The 22,987-nt window shown below is 43.1% G+C and overlaps 1 protein-coding gene across 2 annotated transcripts in view; it reads right to left on the reverse strand.

The window, feature by feature from the left end:
• HIPK2 (homeodomain interacting protein kinase 2) overlaps nt 1-22,987 on the reverse strand; it is a 164,413-nt gene that overhangs the window by 26,811 nt on the left and 114,615 nt on the right. For both annotated transcript variants that reach the window (XM_011941283.1, XM_011941282.1), the window contains exons 9-11: nt 16,331-16,473; nt 12,697-12,876; nt 8,671-8,952 (exon numbers count right to left, since the gene is read on the reverse strand). In XM_011941283.1, the coding sequence (XP_011796673.1) occupies nt 8,671-8,952; nt 12,697-12,876; nt 16,331-16,473 (605 nt within the window). The remainder of the gene's footprint in view (nt 1-8,670; nt 8,953-12,696; nt 12,877-16,330; nt 16,474-22,987) is intronic.

A 22,987-nucleotide genomic window follows, 5' to 3' on the forward strand; every position in this document is an offset into this window, starting at 1 on the left:
AAAAAAAAAAAAAAAATCCTGGGTGTGGTGGCACATGCCTGTAATCCTAGCTTCTTGGGAGGCTGAGGTGGGAGATTGCTTGAACCTGGGAGGTGAGGTTGTAGTGAGATGAGATCGCACCACTATACTCCAGCCTGGGTGACGGAGCCAGACTCCGTCTTAAAAAGAAAAAAAAAGATTGCTGTCTACCAATAACAACAAAAAACAGTATCTCAACATATTTTATAAATATAAATTAAGTTAAAAAAAAAATTAGGAAGTGGGACTCCAGGAGGTCTCTGAGCTAGGAGGTAGGGAGGAGGGATCTGAGAGCAGGGAGACGCGGGAAGCTGAGGACAAGGAGGGAGCAGGAGGGAAGGAGAGCTGCCTTAACAAGACAAGGGCAGTGAAACCTGCAGTTGTCTTCTGGGATGAGCGATGGGGAGTAATGGGAAACAACTGGTTTGCTGCAGTCCCTTGTGTAGTAAGGGAACTCCTCCCACCCCGGCACTGTTTCAAAGTGCTTGAGGGCCAGGGGAAGAGCTGGGAGCCATGACTGGGAGCAGCTGCTGGTTCCTGAGGGGTGGTGAGGAGGAGATGGCGCTGCCCTGCCCTTCACTCTCAGTTTCAGGCACAGCTACTCCTGAATGATGAACATGCCTCTGGTCATTTCACGAAACGCAGACATGTTCTGTTGCAGGTGCACATTCTGTGGGCAGAGGACCCCAGGTGAGGATGGAAGCTGACTCCCAAATGTGTCCTGGGAGCTGGCGCTGCAGTCCTAGCTCTGATGTTCCTTTACTGGTGTGGCTCTGGACAGTGTCCTGGATAACCTGTAACATCCATCCAGCCCCAACCTGCTCCGAAACTCATCGAGAGAGATTACTCATGGCATTAAAGGAGCCATTGTGAGGATCTCTGAAAGATTCCTAGAGACATTTTAAAATAGGAATGGTCTAGCCCTAATCTGGGGAGGAAAGAGATCCTTTTAGTAGATGTACTTTACATATGGACCCAGATCTGGCAGTTCTTGCTGATCATATCTTCCTTAGGATCTGAGTAGTTTAGAAAATGAGAAATATTTTTTTAAAAAACAAAAAGACAAAAACACACACTAATTTTGGCAAAACTATAATCTGTCCTCGAGTAAAATTCCAACTGGGCATATCTGGAGCTCTTCACTCCAATGTGGAAATTGTGGAGAAGCTTCAGCTTAACGTGAAAAAGAATTTTCTAACTAGAACTATCTCAAGACACAATAGCCACTTCATGAGTCACTGAGCTTCTTGTCACTGAAGAATGGTTTTCTGGCGTGAGTCTTGTGAGAGCGGACAGCTTGGCCTGGGTGACCTGTGAGAACTGAGGGCCATCTACTTGATGGAAACCTAACAGGTAGTGAGCCTCCCACCAAAGAGACTGAAGAATCTGAATGTCAGCGTCTAGTTATCGACAAGGAGTGTGGGATAAAACCTTTATAAACCCTTCCCAGGTCCCATCCCTTTGTTGTAGCTGGGGAGCCCCGAGCTTAATGAGCAAATATGTACGGCACGGCTTGATGCTGATTTGCCTACCTTTTTGGATTTACAAGTGGCACATTTATTCGCAGAAGGTGAATTCATTTGCTAGCTGTTTTTCATCTCTTCCATTGTTAGAAAGCTCTGCGCTCTACCTGAACACACCATGCAGATTAGAGAACTGATGGGAAGCTGTTAAATGAGTCACTTTAGAAATGAGCACACATTTGAGATGACTACTGCAGATTCTTTAGGCTCGTATCTATCGATACTACCGGGATTCATCCCATGATTGCATCTAATTATTATTGACAGCTTATCAATCCCATTATGAGTTGGTTAATGCAAGTGAGAGAGAGAGCGATAGGAGCAGAATGAGAACTATTTGCTGAAATGGGCTTGAAAGAACATCACTTCTGAATAAAGAACAAAGCTGTCAGAGTTCACAATTGCATTATGTTGTCATGGCAATAGATAATTTTCATCATTTTAAAATGATGAAAATAAATAAGGAGCTAAAAAGTAAAGAAATCCCTACAGGAGAAAACCCTGGGAGAAGATCAGATATAACCTGTGACCCCTTCCCTGTAGGGTCTTATCTGGAATGTGTCTCTGATTTCTATTTGCTAATCTGAGTCAATTTCATCCTTCAAGACCAGAGTCAAAACTCATCTCCTCCAATAACTTCTTTCACCTTTCTGATTTCATAGTCAATGCTATATGTTCTATTACTATGATGCTGATTATTAAGTACAGGTAACATTTATTGGATGCATACTAACTACGGCTTAAAGTGCTTTATATGTGTTATCTCCTTTAGTCATCATGGAAAGATGATGTGGTAAAGAATATAACTGCTTTTGGCTGGGCACAGCGGCTCATGCTGGGAATTCCAGCGTGCCTCCAGACCAGAGTGTTCCTTTCTGATACCTGCTGACTTAGAGTCATCAGAGAGAAAAAAAAAATCTTCATTTTAATATGGCACATACATTCCATTCAAATGATTATTATTATTTTTAGAGGCAGGGTCTCACTCTGTCATCCAGACTGTAGTATTGTGTTGTGAGCAGAGCTCACTGCAGCCTCGAACTCTTGGGTGGAAGCAATCCACCCGTCTCAGCTTCCCAAGTAGCTGGGACTACAGGCACATGCCACTGTGCCTGGGGAATTAAAATTTTTTTTTGTAGAGACAGGGTCTTGCTATGTTGCCCAGGTTGGTCTCAAACTCCTGGCCTCAAGTGATCCTCCCACCTTGACCTCCCAGTGTGCTGGGATTCCAGGTGTGAGCCACCATGCCTGGCTCCTCCTTTCAAATTGTATTATCTGCATATTTACGTCTATGTCTATGTCTACACGTGTGTATATAAACACACATATATCACCAGTAAGATCATTTTTTATATGACTACTTTCTAGAGAAATCAGAAACAGGGTCACGGAAGGAGCCAGGAGTAGTCACCTCGTCCTTGTCCCATCAGATGCAGCGGAAGGAAGTGTTTGCTCTCCTTCCATCTTCTTCTGAAGCCCAGTCTCTCTCTTCCCAACTGGCCTGGGTGATTAGGACTCATCTCTCCTAATCACCTTCAATCTATCCACTGAGCACCACTCTGCCCTATGGTATCCAACCCTCTCCCACCCCTCTTCCTCCCTCTTCCCTGTGGAAAGCAAGGAGCAAACCAGGAAGCTGTGGCACATCAGTGACAGCTCTGTAATGTGACAGCAGCTGGGGACAGTAGGGTGGAGTGTCTCTTCTTCAAAATACACCCCTAAACCATTCCACTCAACCCACTGGAGTGTCTTAAACGGAGCCCTGTAAAGAGGGTGTGGCGAAGTCAGCTGGACAAAAGATCCTTCCATCATCTCTCCAGATGAGTCACATGACTGAAGTATCTTTCAACTGGGGATGTATTGTACTCAAAATGGAGAGACACCAAAGTTCCTTCAAATGGCACTGTGTGTTTGGGTTCCTTTGTTCCTTCACTCAAGCCTGATTCCCACGTCCCCATGAGCACGGCAGGAGACTGGCTGTAAGTAGCTTCTCAACCAATGGCAGGATGGAGCAAGCTACATGGTTATAGGTAGCAATGGAGGCTAATCCCACTTTGGGTTTTTTGCCCATGCAATAATAAATGAGTGTGTGTGGGTTTTGCTCCCTAAGTGGATGTTAATTTTTCAGGCCAAAGTAATTTGAGCAGCAGTTTATCAGTTTTCTAACCTTGCTTTATCTGTAATAATTTCTCTAGACCTTCAACTTAGTATAAAGAAGGAAAACATTTCGGGTCAAAATTTTTTTTATATATAAACATGTTAAGAGTGACCTAAGTAACTGTTTCTATATCTAAAATACTGAGTGATATTCTTACAGTTTTCATTTTTGGTAACGGTGGCTGAAACAATGGCTGCTTACACAGGCACAGTAAAGTGCAGCCTGCAGGAGGGCCTTGATGACCGAAGCAAAACAACCCGCCTACCAGAAACATCCAGGTAACTCAATGAGTGAATACATGAGTGAATAATGGAGCTGGATAAAATCATTTCTAGCTGATCAGTTCACACAAGCCACTTTGGTTTACACACTTAAAAAATTACTCTCGGCCAGGCATGGTGGTTCACACCTGTAATCCCAGTACTTTGGGAGGCCAAGGCAGGAGAATTGCTCGAGCCCAGGAGTTCAAGACCAGACTGGGCAACACAGTGAGACACTGTCTCCAGTTCTTACCAAAAAAAAAAAAAAAAAAATTACCCTAATGACTAAAGGTTGTATTGCTACAGCCTTTACAAGACCATTTCAGCGCAAGGTAAGGTTAGCAGGGGGTTCTGGATCAGGAGACATGTACCTATAAACCGTTCAAGAGAGTCCAGGAGAGAAAAGACGGCTTGTTCAGTATGTGTAGACAATTAAATGCTTTTCTAATCAAAATTGTCTATAAATATTTAAAAGAAGACCAGTTCTACTACTTAATCCTGGGGGACCCAGAACAATATCTGTTTGTCTCATCTTTTGGCCAATTCTCTAGTCATGACCAGAGTCCCCTAGTCCACAGTAATTCACTGAAAAGGAGTCCCTGGCTCCTCACTGACCTTCCTACTTTTAAAAGAGCTGACTCCGCCCTTCTCAGTGCCATGGCTCCAGCACCCTGACAAACGCCCAGCACCAAGAGGGGGCTCAGTGGACAATACTCTAGACTCCCTGTGGCCCTGGCATGGTGCCCTGCACACAGTGGGTGCCACCACGGCACGGTGGTAGTCACGGGAGGCAGCAGGATGGACTTTGTATTTGTTGAATGAATGACTGAAATCAGTTATTTTTTGCCGGTTATTAAGTTTGCCATTTCTTCAAGAGCATGGCACCTGAGTCCCAACTCTGCTATTTAGAACCTTTATCAATTTGGGTGAGTCACCTACCTTTCCTGAGCCTCAGTTTCTTCATCTATCAAATGAGAATAGGAATACCAGCCTCGCGTGCCCCATCAAATGATGGAGGAGCTAGTGCGGGTGCAACATCCGGTGGATGTTTGCTGTGATTCTCCTGTCTTTTTTTTTTTTTTTTGAGACAGAATCTTGCTCTGCCCCCAGGCTGGAGTGCAGTGGCCGGATCTCAGCTCACTGCAAGCTCCACCTCCCGGGTTCACGCCATTCTCCCGCCTCAGCCTCCGGAGTAGCTGGGACTACAGGCGCCCGCCACCTCGCCCGGCTAATTTTTTTGTATTTTTAGTAGAGACAGGGTTTCACCGTGTTAGCCAGGATGGTTTCGATCTCCTGACCTCGTGATCCGCCCGTCTCGGCCTCCCAAAGTGCTGGGATTACAGGCTTGAGCCACCGCGCCCGGCCAGATTCTCCTGTCTTTAGCTCAGGGTCTCCCAGCATCTGCCTGCCACATGCCCTGGAGTTCTCACGAGTGGAGCTGCTGGCCAGCCATCTGCTGTGCAACTAACAGTGCCACATACGTGGGGTCAGGAATAATGATTTTGCCTTGGCTTTCTTTTAAAAATTCTAGGCTGTATCGTCTAGTCCTAGAGGTTTAGTGACACCCTCAATCAGGTCTAAAAGCCCCTTTGGTGGTGGAGGCACTGCCATCCCTCGGAAGGTCATCGGCTGCCTGACTCTGGCTGCCAAGCTGAGGCTGAGCCATGTAGGGGAATCAACCAGCATTTCAGGCAAAGTTACAGCACTGGCACTGGGGTAAGTAGCAAATAGAAAACGAGGCTGGGAACACAGAAGGTGGGAATCAACATGCCCACGGCACAGGAGAAATCAGGCTCAGGAACGAGGATGATCAACGTGTAGGAGGGAAGGTCTCCGTTGCTCCAGCTGGGACACAGAAGGGCTGGGGAAGCTCTTCAGCTGGAAAGGGACCAGGCGACCCCTCCATGTGGCTGCACTTGGGGGTGCATCCTTGTTTTCCCAGGACTGATGCTTCCCCTTGAGCCCCTCAGTATCTGCTGACAAATCTGACCACCCCCATCTAAGGGGAGATCCCTCCCCAACCCCCTTTCCATCCTGAAGCCCCTTTGGATAAGCTCCTGCACAGGGCTCTTGATCCTGTTCACCTGCCTCAGAGGCTCTGCCCCATCAATCCCCTCACTTGAATTTGCAACCCCGCCTCCTCTACGGTGTGGACCTGCGAGACCTTTGGCCTTCAAAGCCCCCTCCCCTGCTATTCCCTTAAGCTATTTTCCCTTTGAGTCCCCCATGGTACTTTGCTCATTTTTATGGGACTGATACTCTGTTTTGTGTTATAATGATTTGTATGTGTTTCGTCTTGCTTATTACCCTGCAAACCTCATGAGGACACAGACTGTCTACCTTATTTATGTAACACCTGCAGTTCCCAGCATAATATCTTACACTAGTGGGGCCAATAAATACTGACTGTTAAATTTTATGATAATTCTGACTTCTAAGAACAAGTAATCATATTTCCCCACATTTTTTTTTCTCATTCCAAAATGTAGTCACAATAATGTGATCACAATTACACAGTGGTTTCTCTATAAATAAAACAGCTACTGGTTTCTGTTTTATCCCACTCAGACTCAAATACACTTTCCTACCTTCTTGAGTGTGAAGACATTTTCTAAGGCAATAGCCATTGGATCTCTCTAGAAAACATTATTCTGGGAGCTCCCAGTCACAACTGCGGACAGCTGAAGCCTTTTGGCTGACTCCCTAAACTCAGTCTGCAGCTTCCCTATTCAGCCTGATGTGTCTGGCACATTTTCATGACCCTGGCAGGCTGGCAGTCCCTGCCACTCTTCACTGCAGGATGCTGTGGGACTCAGTGGCCACTGCTACTGTCTGTGGCTGTCCCTCACCTGTGCACCTGGCTCCCTCTCCTAGGTTTCTTTGAGTTGTTCCCATGAAGGTCCTCATCTGCTGCCCAGCCTCTTGGTTCTATCATTTCCTTCTGGGGACCTTAGGGGCTGCCACGGAGGCAGGGACAAGCTCTGGCTTTGCGTTCCGCTCTCAGCCCTGTCAGCTGTCTGATTGGTGGAGAGACGGCTCTCTCATCCTCCTTCTCAGACACGCTATTCAATTCTCTCCTGGGCACAGATGTTGAGAGTCTGTGTCAACTCAGATCTCATACGTTAGGAATGAGATTCCAATCTAGCTGATTGTCAGATTTTAAATTGCTTTTGCTTTCCTCCATTTGTGGCAAAGGGCTGGGCAAGGCTGCTAGGCCCTTCTGATGACCAAGGCTACCCACGTGTGGGTGGCTGCTCCAGGGCAGGCTTTGGTCTGGGGCTGGGCAGGGCCATCCCCTTTGTGAAGAGACCACTGAGCCCACGTGAGGACTGAACCGACAGTATTCCTGGGTGGTGGGGTGGGGCATTGTAGAGAATGGCCCATTGACTCCACTTGAGGCTGTCATTAAAAAGGGACCTGAGGCCAGTTCTGGACTAGGCAGCTGGGGAGTAAGGCAGTCCTGGGCTGCCAACATATTCAGTGCTGTGCCTGGACCTTTGACCTGGGTCTCCTCTGGCACCTGGCACAATGCTACGGCCACAAGTGCTCCACTACATTCTTCTCCAAAAGACAATGACAATTAGGCTGTACCTAATTGGTGGGAAGAGGACACTTGAAAGAGACATGTACTAACCTCACCTGGAAACAAACTAAAACCACTGGACTTCATTATAAAGAGGGAAGGGAATGTCCCATGCAGGAATAGTTATAATGAGAATGTTTTCATCAGTCTCTCTATACATTTTGTAATGATTTCAAATGTGAGAATTTATTATCTAATCAAAGGATTTGTGATTACTAATTAGTTACATTGTATCCAATCAGGAATTAATAATTTGAGCCTAATTGTGAATTACGTCCCCCTGCGGGATGTGTGCTGACTGGCACTGCTGGGCTTGGGAGGGGCAGGCCTCCCTTCCCTGGCTCTCGGTCCCAATGCAAAGGAGCCAGTAGGGTGGGATCATGAGATTTTGGGCTCTACAAGGCCACAGGGACTCTAGGGGTGCAGAAGGCCAGGAAGACAACTGTTCTAGAAGGGTTGCTCAGAACCTGAGCTGAGTGGCCCAAACAAAAACCACATTTTACTGAAGTCTGGCTGGGCAGTACAGAAAAAGAGGCTCTGGCGCCAGGGTTAATAGTTTTGTAAATATAATAAAGATTTCTCCCCTCTCCCCAGGAAGCACACAAAGACTAAAATGAATTATTATTACTTTGGGATAAACAGTAATGCTCTCTGGGTGAAGAGCCAACTGGCAATTTTGAAAGATTAGGTTAATCAGACAAAGGGAAATTTCTGATTAATTGGACAATTACTTCATATTCTGAGTGAGCCAAGGCAATGTCAGAGAAATATCCTGACCAACTGGGAATAAATTCACTAGCTTGAGGCAGAGACTTTTAAACTTACAGAGGATAAAATACACTGGCATTGTGTGCCTGATTTTTATGGTCTCAAGTTCCCCAAATGTATAGGGCCTATAATTATTTTTTAAGACCAAAGTGATTCAACATTATTTTGGTTTTAAACAATTATGGAAAACCTGTTTGTCATTCTGTTGAAATAACTTTAGGACCACAGTAGATGGCAAAACCAAACTTTAGGGGTCAGAAGAGAGGGATCCTTATGTTTGATGATGGAAGATGGTCAGACCCACACACAATGCAAACCCTCCCGGCTCCTTCCTGGAAGGCTAAGGTGGCACCGCCTCACCTGGTGGGGGCGTGTTTCTGTTCCTCCTCCTCGTCCGTGTCACTGCTGATGGTGATGACGCTGACCGTGGGGCTGGGGGTGTCGGGAATGACAATTGTCTGCCGCTGCCGCTCCCGGGTGGTGCTGGAGGCCATGTCACCCCACCCACAGGTGACCGAGGTGCTGCAGGCCGGGCTACTGTGCACCATGGCGCAGCGGGGAGGTGTGTTCTCCTTGACACGCTTGGATCGCTGTGGGGAGCTGATGGCCTGAGAGGAGGACACCTCACAGGTGGAGACATTTCTGTAATGAGAAAACCACACTTGCACACAGAGGAAGGTCAGGCCCCACAAGTCCTTCGAAGGAGCCCAATTGCCTAGAAACACCTGCTTTGCCAAATCTCTGGAAAACAAGTCAGCGGCTGGACAATGAGTCTCCATCTGTGACTGGGAATGGGATCATTCAGTAAGTGGCTACACAGCCTTCTCTGGGCTCTGGTTTGGATTTACATGCCTGCTCCCAGCAGGACAAAGCGAGCAGCCAGGGCTTTCGGAGCAGGGAGGGGCTCTTGTGCCCCAGTCTCCACAGGTCTTGTAGGAGCAGATGTCATGCCAGGATTCCAATTGTGTTTGCTCCAACACAGTCCCTTGCCTTCAGGGTCAAGGCCCTACTTCTGAGCTCTGTCTTGTGTCATCCCTTCAAAGGTACTTAAGTCTTGTTTTGGGGGTGGTGGAAGAACTGGTGTTTGCCACATCAAGCTTTGGTTTCCTTGCTAATGGTTATTCTACTGAAACATTTATTCCTTAAGAGTTTCAGGATCTATTTATTTTATTTCATTTTATTTTTGAGACAGAGTCTCGTTCTGTGGCCCAGGCTGGAGTGCAGTGGCGTGATCTCAGCTCACTGCAAGCTCCGCCTCCTGGGTTCACGCCATTCTCCTGCTTCAGCCTCCTGAGTAGCTGGGACTACAGGCACCGGCCACCACGCCCGGCTAATCTTTGTATTTTTAGTAGAGACGGGTTTCACGGTGTTAGCTAGGATGGTCTCGATCTCCTGACCTCATGATTCACCCGCCTCGGCCTCCCAAAGTGCTGGGATTACAGGCGTGAGCCACTGCGCCCGGCCAAGAGTTTCAGGATCTAAAGGACCTAACCTTGGTGACTAATGGTTCAGTTTTCCTTCTTTCCTCCTCTGGAAAAAGAACATGACCATCAAAAGTATTTGTGTGCATATAATCGCTAAAAACCTTAAAAATGATTTTTCTGGATTTTGTCTCGTGGAGCCTCATGGGAGGCTCAGTCTAAATTGTAATAGAAAATTTGGAGAAGTGTAAGAGGAAAAAGCACTCTTAAAAAGAGAACTTTTAATCTTAATTTTGATCAACTTGAAATTCCTTACCAAATTAACCAATGTGATTTTTGGTAACTTTAGGGGAAAAATACTTTCTCCCCTCCCCATTAGATCCTCACTGACTCTGGCACAGGCTGAACATCTTTTATCTGAAATGCTTGGTCCAGAAGTGTTTTGGATTTTTGTTTTTTTTTTCAGATTTTGGAATATCTGCATATACATAATGAGATATCTTGGGGATGAAACCCAAGTCTAAATACAAAATTCTTCTGTTTCATATACACCTTATACACATAGCCTGAGGTCATTCTATACATTATTTTAAAATAATTTTGTGCATAAAACAAAGTTTTCACTGAGACCACATGTCAGGTGTGGAATTTTCCACTTATGGCATCATGTCAATCCACAAAAAGTTCTGAATTTGGGACAATTTTGCATTTCTGGATTAGGGATGCTCAACCTGTAGCATCTATGCAGTGAGGGACTAATGCCAATGTATAATGAAACTCAGACTTTTATATGTCTTTAGAGATTCTAGCACCTTCTAGCTAAAGGGATGGCAGTAAAATGAAAATAATTCAATAAAGGTGGATTTACTTTTCTATCTAGCTAGTGCCAGATACATTGATTGCTCCTTCCTAGGGACTGGTAATATGTTTCACTGGTAAGATTGTACCATTGTTTGTACTTACTATAAACCTATGTATTTGTTGTGCTAATACATTACGATTTTAAGATTATGTTTTTCAATACCAATGGTTTTAATATCTCCACTTGGCATTGTTAAGGAAAAGTATGCCTGGCCACATCGCCAACAAGGGAGAGACTACTGGTCTTTCAGACTGTTTTGCCTAAGGCATTGGTCTTAAAAATAAGCAAATACATCACTTTCACTATAATTATATCGATCTTGAAATGTACTGGCAATGAGCCTTCATGAGGCCAGCTGGGTGGTGAGTAGACAAAAAGGAGGGACTTGCTAAACAGCCTGGGAGGCTAAGGGTTCTTACTGCCCCTACTCAGCCAAGGTGAACCACAAAGATGCTAAGCTCAGTCCTAGGACAGACGAGTGTTCCATGTGACCTTGCTGGGCAGGAGAGCCCATGAGGATCGAGACAGTGGACTTTGTTGCCACCCAGTCTAATAATGACATGGGTGAGCTGTCACAAGGCTGCCGCACAAAAGCGTTCTGGAAAGCTGCCAATGATCTGAGAAAAATTTTCCTGAGTCGTCAGAAACACCCAAATAAGGAATCTTGAAGGATGACAACTTCGGCCCTTGGATGAATTTTTGAATGAGAATGAAAAGAAGAAGGCCTAGTTTCTGGTATCCGGTTATATGAGGAAGCAGAAAACCAAAACCACTAGACATTTTTTAAACTGGATTTCTCTTGATTAACTTATCACAAATAAGCAATTAAGCACCTCAAAGCTGTGCCATTAGGAAGAGATGTAGGAGCAATCCTGTAGTCACTCGATCTCTCTCTCACTCTCTCTGTTTGGCTTGGAAATCTCTATTTTTTAACAAGTCAGGTTTATTAAGGTATAACTGACAATATAGTAACATTTCTCCCTTTGAAGTGTTTGATGAGTTTTGACAAATGCACAGTCATAACCCCCCACTATAATCCAGACTTAGAGCTTTTTCCCTCAGGCTTCTTCGCAATCTCCTCCTCTCCTACTGGTCTCTGGCAAGCCCTGATCCGATCTCTGTCTCTATGTTTTGCCTTTTCCAAAATGCCATACAAATGGAATCATACAGCATGCAGCCTTTTGTTGACCTTGATTTTTTAAAGTGTTCATTGAGATGAGAATGGATTTAAACGGAATGGGAAAGATTCATGTTCTGCTGGTTAGTGTCTGGTATTAAACAAGCTATTGCTTATATTTAAGCAAGGTGCTACATCAGTTAAACTTCTGATCTTAGATACAAAGAAAGCACATTTCTTTAGTATTTTTAAAACATTTTTTAACACCTTCAACGTTTTAAAACATTTTTAAACAAGTATTACAGTAAATCGTTTCCAAAATGAAACTTCAGGTGAGGCTGAGTGTTCTCTGGACAAGTAGAAAGTGACAAAAGATCATTTGCTTCACCAAACTTCAGTCAGGCTTGTGAACCTTCTCCTAGGTCTAACTGTGCACTCTGCTGTACAATCTCCTTTTGGCAAAAAACCCTGCTAAGTCAGTTTAGCAAGAACCCACCATCCTTGATATCTGATCACCCCTGATATCTGATTAGGTTCCTCAGTCTCCAGGTGCGATGTCTGATCACCTGGGCCTGTCATTAGCAAGAATCCTGTTAGGTCAGTTGAGGCAGAATCTCCCTTACCCCGATGCTTCCTCTTAGTAACTTCCCATCCACCCACACTCCCCAACCCTGCCTTGGCTATAAATTTTCACTTGCCCATACTGTATGGAGTTGAGCCCAATCTCTCTTGCCCACTGCAAGATTCCGTTGCATCCATCCCTACGCTATTACCACGGTCTTAAACCAAGTGCTTCCTGCAAACCCTAGGCCAGTCCATGTGGTACTGGATGTTTTGCTAACCACTGCAGGAAGAGGAGTGCCCCCGTCCCATGCAACTGTCCCATGTTCAGAGTGGGTGCTGATACTCCCTAATCCTAAACTACATCTTTTTAGCACTCACATCTCCTTGGATTTCTCTTCCCTAGGGTGGCTCTCACTACCTACCTCACAGATGACTGGTGCTGCTTACTCTTCCGGGAGGAGGTGGTGCTGGTTGGCTGCTGCCGCATCACGTGGGCCACACCCACATTTAAGGGCTGGGCTGCTGGAAGGGTCACATGACCGGTCAATAGCGCAGGCTGCTGCATGATGGGATTGTAATGGCTTCCGTGAGCATGAGTGTTCCTGAAAGGGAGCCGGGACAACAAGGTGCCTTAGAGGTGTTCTAAAAGCAGAGCTCCTCTGTAAGATCAAGCTTCCTCCCCAGTTAAACGCTGACTGCAGTTGGTTATTTCACTAGCTGTGCGGCTGCTAAAGGGATGGGCCTGGCAATGTGTGCTCATCGAGTGGGTTTCTTCTACTCATAAGGAGTAGGAGAAACACAACTGGTTGTGAGTGAGAAAGAGGACTTGCAAGTGGGAAGAATGCCAAGTGCACCGGCTCCGAGTTCTTAAGTTCTAGGGACAGGAGATAAATATTTCCTCCAACTTTTAAAGTCCCTGAGCACGTAGGTGATTATCCTGAACAATATTTTATTTTAGAATTTACAGGCCAGGCATGGTGGTTCACGCCTGTAATCCCAGCACTCTGGGAGACCGAGGCAGGCTGATGGCTTGAGCTCAAGAGTTTGAGACCAGCCTGGGCAACATGGCAAAACCCCCTTTCTACTAGAAATAGAAAATATTAGCCGGGCATGGTGGTGTGCACCTATGGGCCCAGCTACTTGGGAGGCTGAGGTGGCAGGATCACTTAAGCCTGGGAGGCAGAGGCCGCAGTGAGCCGAGACAGTGCCACTGCACTCCAGCTTGGGTGACAAAGCAAGACACTGTCTCAAAAAAAAAAAAAGGTTTCACCTTAATTTTATAAAAATAATTTTTAAATGAAGAAAAAGTGGAATTTACAAAGTGTCTTCAATGGGTTATTTTATTCCACTGTGATGAAGGCAGGATATCTTAGCAATACCATTTTATTAATGAAGAAATAGTACTTTACGTGAAAAACAAACTTTGAAGCCTGGGAGCCATATGCTTCTGTGTGTTAGGAAGTGTTAACATTCTTCTGAATTACCTCAGTGGCTAGAACAATGCTCAGGCATGTAGCAGCTGATCAATTAATTACACGCTTGCTGAATGAACAATTAGATTAACTGAAGGTTGACTAGACAAGTATAAAGTTGGTATTAAATCAAAATTAATAACAGTCATGATAGAAATACTGGCAGCCCTCATCCTAAAAATGGGTTATGTTTCAAAATTCTTATAATCTGGGTTGTACGAAGCTCAAAGCCTTGTTTTCCCACAGAAATGTTAAAGGTGGTGACTGACTCAGAGATTTGCCCATAAGAGCTCATTTAACACATAATAAAATTCAGAGCTAAAGGATAATTCATTTGAATTTAAAAAAATTATAAGAACCTATTGTTGCAACATGGGGAAAAGGATGAATAGGAAAAAAAAAAAAAGTAGATGAACACTTTTGTAGGGATTTTTATAGCGTCTTTTGGGCATTTACATGGACTTTAGAAACTCATTACGGCTTTTTTCTTTTTTGAGATGGAGTCTCACTCTGTTGCCCAAGCTGGAGTGCAGTGGTACAATCACGGCTCACTGCAACTTCTGCCTCCTGGGTTCAAGCGATTCTCCTGCCTCAGCCTCCTGAGTAGCTGGGATCACCGGTGTGCACTGCCATGCCCGGCTAATTTTTGTATTTTTAGTAGAGACGGGGTTTGGCCATGCTGGTCAGGCTGGTCTCAAACTCCTGACCTCAGGTGATCTGCCTGCTTCCCAAAGTGCTAGGATTACAGACGTGAGCCAAGAAACTGATATTATGGCTTCTTTATTTTGTTGTAGCTCTTTCTCCCATAGACAGATGGCATTCTTTCTCCTTTGAGTCAGGCCCAGCACTGGTACTTCTGTTTCTTAGCCACAATAATAGATATTCTTTGGCTCACACAAGAAATGGAGAGAGACCAGGAAGAGAGTATGCTGGCTTTGGATGTCTTCTGTGGTCACTAGGTAAGAGATGTCAAAAAGAAAGGAAGGAGGGAGGAGAAATAAGAAATATGTAGGAATTAGTAAGTGTATGTGTATTTCTGAAATTAGATGAGCTATAAATGCTGAAAAACAAAGGGGGAAAAAGGAATATGTTACGTGTGGGGTCTTTTAGGAGAAAAAGGGGCGAGGGAAAAAAAAACCAGTTGGTCAGACAGCTTTCCACTTGGCTGCTCCTAATGAACTGGAGGAGGAAAGGCGATCTTGCTGAGCATGGACCGATGTGATAGTAGGGAGGGAAGATGACAGGTTTATTTAATGCCTGTCATGTACCAGGCACTGTGATGGCACATGTTAAATACAGGCCAAGTGCTTTGTATTTTATCTCAATTTAAACCTCCCAACAATCCTGTGAAGTAGGCATTGCTATCCCTTTATTGAAGAAGAAACTGAGGTGCATAAAGGTTAACTTGCCCCAGGTCATGCAGAGCCAGGATTGAACTCAGCTCTACACGGTTTGAGATGGAGTCTCACTCTGTCATCCAGGCTGGAGTGCAGCGGTGGCATGAGGGTGTTGCCAGTGGGGAAGTGAGTGGGACTGTGGGGAAGGGCCTAGATACTCTGTACTAGGCAGAAAATGAAGTGGAGGAATGGAGGAAGCTGCAGTAGGGGTCTGACTGGGGGCTTATATCACCACCTTTCTACTTTTCCCTGAGAGATCTTAGTTCACAATAGCCCTGTAGGTCAGAATAAGAACTGTGGGAGGCTCCCTGGGTGATATGGAGGCTGTCAGGGGGTTGAGGGGAGTGACCTGCCCTGATATTCGTGCGGAATGAGAGATAGTCCAAAAGGGCCGTAAGGAGTTGGGGACAACTTGGAGGGCTGCCATCTGGCTCTGCACTGGTGAAGGGGGCCATTGTGGTGGTGTTGGGGGGAAGGTACAAGGGTATCTAGCCATAAAAATAACAGAGGAGTGCATCTATGAGGAAATCATGAGTTGGACAGGGAAGAGTTCTGGAAACAGATGCAGGGGGTATGCAGTGCTGGCAGGCAGTCAGGTGGATGCCTCTCGGGTGTATGGGAAGTAGACTCTAATCTGTAAGATATGCCTATTAATTGAAGAGGCACACTCAGCAAATATGCCAGCATTTACCCTTCCAAATAAGCCCCATTCTGTCAAACCTTCCCGTGGGAGGTCAGATAGACTCTAGAGTACCCCCATCTCAAAACATCTTCAGAACACTTTCTAGAATTGCTTAGGGCTTTGGGGACCCTCTTCTGCATTCTTTCACTGGTGACAGACTTTTGTTTTCTGAACGTGGAATTTAATTCTGAGAAACTACCAAACATCATCCAGAACCAAGTCTGGTGAATTACACTGATGATTAAATGATATAACTGAATTCTGGGTGGGAATGACAACTGAGCATAAACTAATGAAGCAGGTTTTCTTGTATCCTGGTATATTATTTAAAAATTGCTTCTTGTTATACTGCACTCATAGTCCACACAATATTTTTAAAAGCTTTAAAAAGCTCTCTACAAACCAGGGAATTCAAGTATAGGCCGGCCTGGCAGCCCTGTGTCTGCAGTGGACATGCCTCTCATCCCAGACACACCCACTCACCCCAGACAGGCTTCCTGCTTACCTCCAGTCCGCCAACTGCTGGGTGCCTGCCATGGTCTCAGGAATGACGGTGGCGTGCTGCACTGATGTGTGGGTGGCCACTCCAGTCAGCTGCTGCCATGCTGGGGGAAGCAGGATCTGCTGGGTCCCACTTGGCCAAGCCTGCTGTAGAACACAGGACATGTGCAATGACCATGTTTGCTAATCACATAATTGATTTGCATGAATCTGCACTTATTCTGTGCCTGGGGTTGTGCTAGACATTCTTATGGGTGTGAGAGTGAGGGCCTGGTCTCTGGCCTCAAAAACTAAAGTAAGGGAGATAAACAATGAACATATAGACTGGGCGTGGTGGTTCATGCCTGTAATCCCAGCACTTTGGGAGGCTGAGGTGGGTGGATCACGAGATCAGGAGATCCAGACCATCCTGGCTAACATGGTGAAACCCCGTCTCTACTAAAAATACAAAAAATTAGCTGGGCGTGGTGGCGGGCACCTGTAGTCCCAGTTACTCGGGAGGCTAAGGCAGGAGAATGGCGTGAAGCTGGGAGGTGGAGCTTGCAGTGAACTGAGATGGCGCCACTGCACTTCAGCCTGGTCAACAGAGCGAGACTCTGTCTCAAAAAAAAAAAAAAAAAGAACATATATGAACTAAGTACAAGATAATTAAGCACAGGGACACATCTGTATGGAAGGGATTCATTCATGTTGAAGAATGATTTCTTTATAAATTTGCTCTAATGAGCAATGCTTGAAGTTTCTCAGAGTTTATTTGTTTACTTGTTCTGTCCCACAGCCATGTACAAGGGATTAGGGTAGTTGAGTTGGGCTAGATGAGGGTGACTGCTGGCCCTCAAGAAGCTTTCTGCCTAGTGTCCTTTATTTAACATTTTACCTTTGATTTATCAATTAGAATCTAGGTTCCAGCTTGTGTTGTCTTCTAAGTTTACACAATTCTAAGATCACCAAATATCTGGAACCTACATCTGAGAGCAAGCAAGTATGAAGTAAAATTCTTAGCTGTGACTATAGCTTAATTGAGAATTACTTTGATTTCTCAAAGCAAAAATGAGACATAGGTGGAAGTCACTGCTTGAATCTAATTTTTCTAAGAAATCTAAAATGAACGTTTGTAATTCTTCCTTGATAGATTACTGGTGTGTGTGTGTGTGTATGTTGTGTTTTAAGCTCTTTTTATCCACAATCACTATTCTGCTTGTCTTTAGTCATTAGATGATTCAGACTCAATACCACTGCCTAAAGTTGGACACTTAAAGGATAGTCACTAAGGTAAAATACCTTTTGGACAGATCAAATATTTAAAGGTTTGATATCTTAGCTACCTCTCTTTCTATCAGAGTGGATGTGACTAACATTGGGTAATTTATCGAATGCAGTGTTCACAGACTGTGCATGTGCTCAATGTGGGTGTTTTATATGTACAAATAAGCACTTCTGGAAATGGATTACGGATTTGAGTCAGGGCTTAAAAAACATTGATGCTTATAAAAATGATAGAATCACATTTGAGAGCTGAGTGGACCAGTTCAGCTATTCCATTATTTTCATGTTGCACCTGAGGCCCAGTGAGATCTCTTAGATGTTTTTGATACTGTTTGTTTGCTTTTGATATAGGCAGAAAGCTCAGGGACCATAGCTCATACCATGAGTGCTTAATATCTGTTGATAAAATGAAAGAAGCAACTCCACAAAGGCTATTAACTACAGTTAATTGTATTTCAGGTTTACTTAATTCACAGAATGCAGAAACATAATTTAATTGATTAAAACAGTTGCAAATTCCAAATATTAAATGAATAACAATTTCGTTTGCTGTAAGGTTTCTACTAACTTAGCCACTTGGAACTCATTTCAGATCTCATGAAGATCATTAGTTTTAACTAATGTCATTTAAAAAAATAAATCTTGATATCAAGCTAAGATTATCATTTTTCTTCTATTTCCCTGAAATGGATATTAACATTTTACCTCAAAGAGATGGGGTAGAAAGACTATTTTTGACTTATTTCACTGATTGATATGCTTGGCTCATTTGTGACAACACTTCATCAGACATTTTTATAATTTATTACTACTATCAAGAATGCAGCGAACATTTCTTAATGCATACTGTGTGCCAGACACAGAGTTAAGTCATAAATGGGTTTCTGACTACTTCTTTTTCTGACTTCTTAACACCAGTTCTGTGAGGTAGGGACTGTTATTTTCTTCCATTTCTCAGATTAATAAATTGAGACACAGAGAGGTTAATTATTAATAACTTGCCCAGAAATATGGTAAATCAAACATACACATTTATTGCCTTCTTTACACTCAACTAAAATGACAGTAAAGGAATAAAAAATACAGATTCATAAGGGCAAAGAGAGTAGGAGAGAGGCAATCACCATTAATAACATTTTAGAAGCTCAAAAACTGATGGACAATTACTAAGTGAATTAACAGACTGAAGGAATCTCAGGTCAGGTCTTCATTTCCCCTTAGTTCCCAGATTCTTGGTGTACATGCTTATACCACCCTCCACTCCCCGCCCCAAAGCAGGAGGCTAGAGGATTCTCTCTAGGGGAAATGACTAGTCCAAGAGAAAATAACTACAGATATGACATTTAAGGATCAGGGGATCTGCCAGTGAAAATGCTGGACTTGCCTCTTTTCAGCCTATAGAGAAGCCCACATTCAACAGTCTCTACCCTGCCCTCCAGCTTTCCAATTAGTTTTTCAGTGCTTTAGTTTTAAATAGGAATGAATAGCTAATGAACACCAGACAGTAAAGGAAGCTTCTAACCTAAAGAGAATAAAATAAGCAAACAAAAGAAAGAGGAAACAAAAACAGTGTGGGAATCAGAAGAAAATTTTCTAAAATCTATAATTAATGCCGTGCAGAGTTAAAAAATATATCTATGAAACAAGATCATATAAAGAATCAATGTCTATATTCAGAGAACATGCTCTTTTTTGGTGGGGAGGGAGCAGAGAGTTCTCAGAACTATGACAACAGAAATTAACCATTCAAAAGAAGGTTTTTAAAAAGTTTAAGAAATCTCTTAGAAAGTAGTGCAGACAGAGGATATACAGGAAATAGAGGGGAAAAAAAGATAAGAAAATCAGAAGATCAATTTAGCAGTACCAACACTCAATTAATAAGAATACTACAAAGGAGAAATAGGGAAAATGGAGGGGAAGAAATTATCAAAAGAAAAAAAATCCAGATTAAAAGGGCAAATAGGGTGTTCAGGACAATGTAAGAAAAAAGACCCAAAAGAAGGCATGTAGTCATGAAATGTGAGTTCAATGTGGATGAGGAAAAAGTCTTAAAAGCTTTCAGAGAAAGAAAAAATAATATATTGAGATAAGTGTGCTCAAACACAGCAACACAGCAAACATACAAACCTTTTATAGCTCTGGAAGGGTTTGGGGCTGTATAATGAGATATATAGAAAACTAACCCAATGGGAAAAATGAGGCAATCATTAACTCTAGGAAAAACAAAAAGATGTGTAAGAAAGGAAACATAATCATGGTATATTATAAGGCTCAACTGAGAATAATATTGTATAATATTGATAATTACATAAATATTAAAAAGTAGCTGAATCAAAATTATGTGGGAGGAATAGGAGAAAAGAGTGAGTGAAAGGAGGAACAGGAGAGAAATTGTGTGTGTGTTATGGGGATGGCAGTGGGTTAGAAAGCTAAATCTTCATCTTCCATAATAGGAAGTCAATGGATAATACCTAAAATGGAAAAAAATCCATAAAAAGCAGTCTAAGCATGTTCTTTAGAAATACAGAGTTAAAGAACAGATTAAACAGTTAAGTTAAAAATTATTGTTATGGGCAGGGCACAGTGGCTCACACCTGTAATCCCAGCACTTTGGGAGGCTAAGGCAGGTGGATCACTTGATGCCAGGAGTTTGAGACCAGCCTGGCCAACATGGTAAAACCTAGTCTCTACTAAAAATACAAAAAAATTAGCCGGGGCATGGTGGCACATGCCTGTAATCCCAGCTACTTGGGAGGCTGAGGCACGAAAATTGCTTGAACTCAGGAGGTGGAGGTTACAGTGGGTTGAGATTGCACCACTGCACTCCAGCCTGGTGGCAGAGCAAGATTATGTCTCAAAAAAAATGTGTGTGTGTGTGTATAAACTTTCAGGGGTAATACATATTATATATATAAAATATATATATAACAGGGATAATATATGTGTGTATATATATATACACACACGCATACACATATATAATGTAACAATATATGTATTGTTATGGGGAGTAGACATTAAGGATGGGATAGAGCAGAGGACTATAACTTTCCTATAAGTTTATGGTATTATTTAACTTTTAAAAATTATGTACATGTATTACCTTGAAAAGGAATTAAATTTAAATTTCAAAAATAACTTCCCCAAAGCCACACAGCCATAGAGTGGTGAGGCAGCCATCTGAATGTGGGCAACCTAATTCCAGCGCCCATGCTTTCAGCCAATATACTACCTCTCCTTGTGCTGATAATACGCAAAAATAATGGCCCCTATTGAGGATCAGGCATTGGTGGTTAACTGCATAAAGGTGGCATGAACAAGTCTTCCTTATTCTCTAACAATATCAGGTGCCAGTCAAGAGACAGGCAGACAGCAGGACAACGGTAGCAAAGACTGTTGCTGAAAATGTTATCAGAGGAAATTCTGAGTGACAAACATTAAAGTTTTGTATTTTGAACAGTTTAAAGGGTTCAAGACAACAGTTTGTTTTTAGGGAAACATTTAAAGGTTCAGCTGGTCAAATATGAGCCCAAAAAATAAATACCTTAAGAAAAAAAAGAGGTTCAGGTGATATGATTTGATTGGCTAGAAGAATGCAAAACACTTCATGGAAGGGTAGAGTCTACAGTGATCTGGCATTTCTGAATTTCTTCTCTAACGCTGCTAGTAAAGGAGATTTTAGATCCTGCCATTTCACAAGTGAGATAAATTCAATACTGTCTCAATCAAGAACTGTGCTTCCCATCTCTCCACTATTACCTGCTCATTCACAATTTCTGTTGGTGGCCAAGATGCTAGCTGTGGCATGGGGCTTGTGAGGATGGAGATGACAGCTCCTTTTAGGCAGTACCAAAAAAGCTTTTGTTGCAAGGTGATCCACAAAGATCACTCCCATATCACTGACATAAGCAGAATGATTACCATTTCCACCTGCCATGCACACATCCTCTGGGTGCCCCACAGACGCTCATTGCCCTGAAAGTTTTATGTGATGCTGCTGGGAGGTGGGGAGGAAAAGGGCAAAGAAAATGAAATTAACATGAGGAGTGGATTCAAAGATTCCATCTCTAAGTGTTCACAAGTAAAATTCTTTAAAAGATTTTCAATATTTAGAGAAAAAGAACAATGCCAACTTTTTGAATACATTTATGTCAAATAATAGTATCTGGAATACCTCTGCCTGGTGCCTAGAAATTTAACCGTAGAAAAATGAAGGCTTCAGTTTAAATGCTTAATTGTTGCTTTTTTATAGCCACCATAAGAGTTTTATAAATTAACTTATTTTTGTCCTTTGAAGGGAACGTTTAAAAATATCTAGGAGAGAGCCCACCTCAACAGGCTAACATATTGGCATGGATTAAGTGACAACCAGAGAGAAAAATAAAAAGCAACAGACAAAAAGACACAACACGATACTGGATAGGGCAGGATTTTTTTCACTTAACATATCTTAGAAATCTCTGCATGTCACGACACATAGGTCTACCATGTTCTTTTAATGGCTACATGGTGTTCTATTTTATGTATGCATCAACTTATTTAACCAATCCCCTACTGACGAATGTTCAAGTTTCTTCCAACAATCTCAATTATAAACACAGTAGCAATTAAAATCCTTACACATATATTTTTTGCTCACTTTCCTAATTACAGCTTTAGGTTAAATCTACTTGGAGATTTACAAAACTCTAGGGACCCTCTTTCAAGGAAGCAAAAGGTAAAGTTCTCCCCTGCTACGATTAAAGGACTGAAACAAATTCTGACTGCTGAGTCTTCTGGTTCCACCAAACTGAACAATGAAGAATCCCTATTTTAGCTAATAAGAGATGCTAATTATTATTTCTTTCAGAGATGGTTCCTGGCTTACTAGGGTTAAGTATGCAAACATAAAAAAGATCTGTAATTATCCTTTAAAAGTACATGCGAGTTCTGTAGATTTGGGCTCACAAAGGTGGAGCACTGGCAGACTGGTGTGGATTTTTGCCACTCAGATAAAGTATGAACAAGCTTTTTTGCCCCTGGACTGAGCTGTAGTTCTTTCTCTGATCTATCTAGGCCTTTTCTGAACTCCCCGCTACTGAACTATGCAAACAAAAGGAAGCTACAAGGACCCACTGGAGAGAGAGGAAGGAAGAGAAGGCCTGTTTTAAATACAAAAGGTTCTCTGTTTACAAACTTTCAATAAGACAAAACTTTGTGTGCTACCTCGGTGTTAGTAGTCACTGGTGTTAGTGGTCAACTGCACAGTGTCATTCTGGACATAAGCACAGAGATGAAGAATGTTTAATATCAATCTTAAACAAACTGTTCTGGAAAACAGAATAGATAATAATGTAACCACAGCAGTCTGGTTCAACTTCTATGTAACAAAGCTGTGACTTGTTCTTCATTTGCC

This window comes from Colobus angolensis, unplaced genomic scaffold, assembly GCF_000951035.1.
Source record: "Colobus angolensis palliatus isolate OR3802 unplaced genomic scaffold, Cang.pa_1.0 Scaffold2, whole genome shotgun sequence".
NCBI lineage: Eukaryota > Metazoa > Chordata > Mammalia > Primates > Cercopithecidae > Colobus > Colobus angolensis.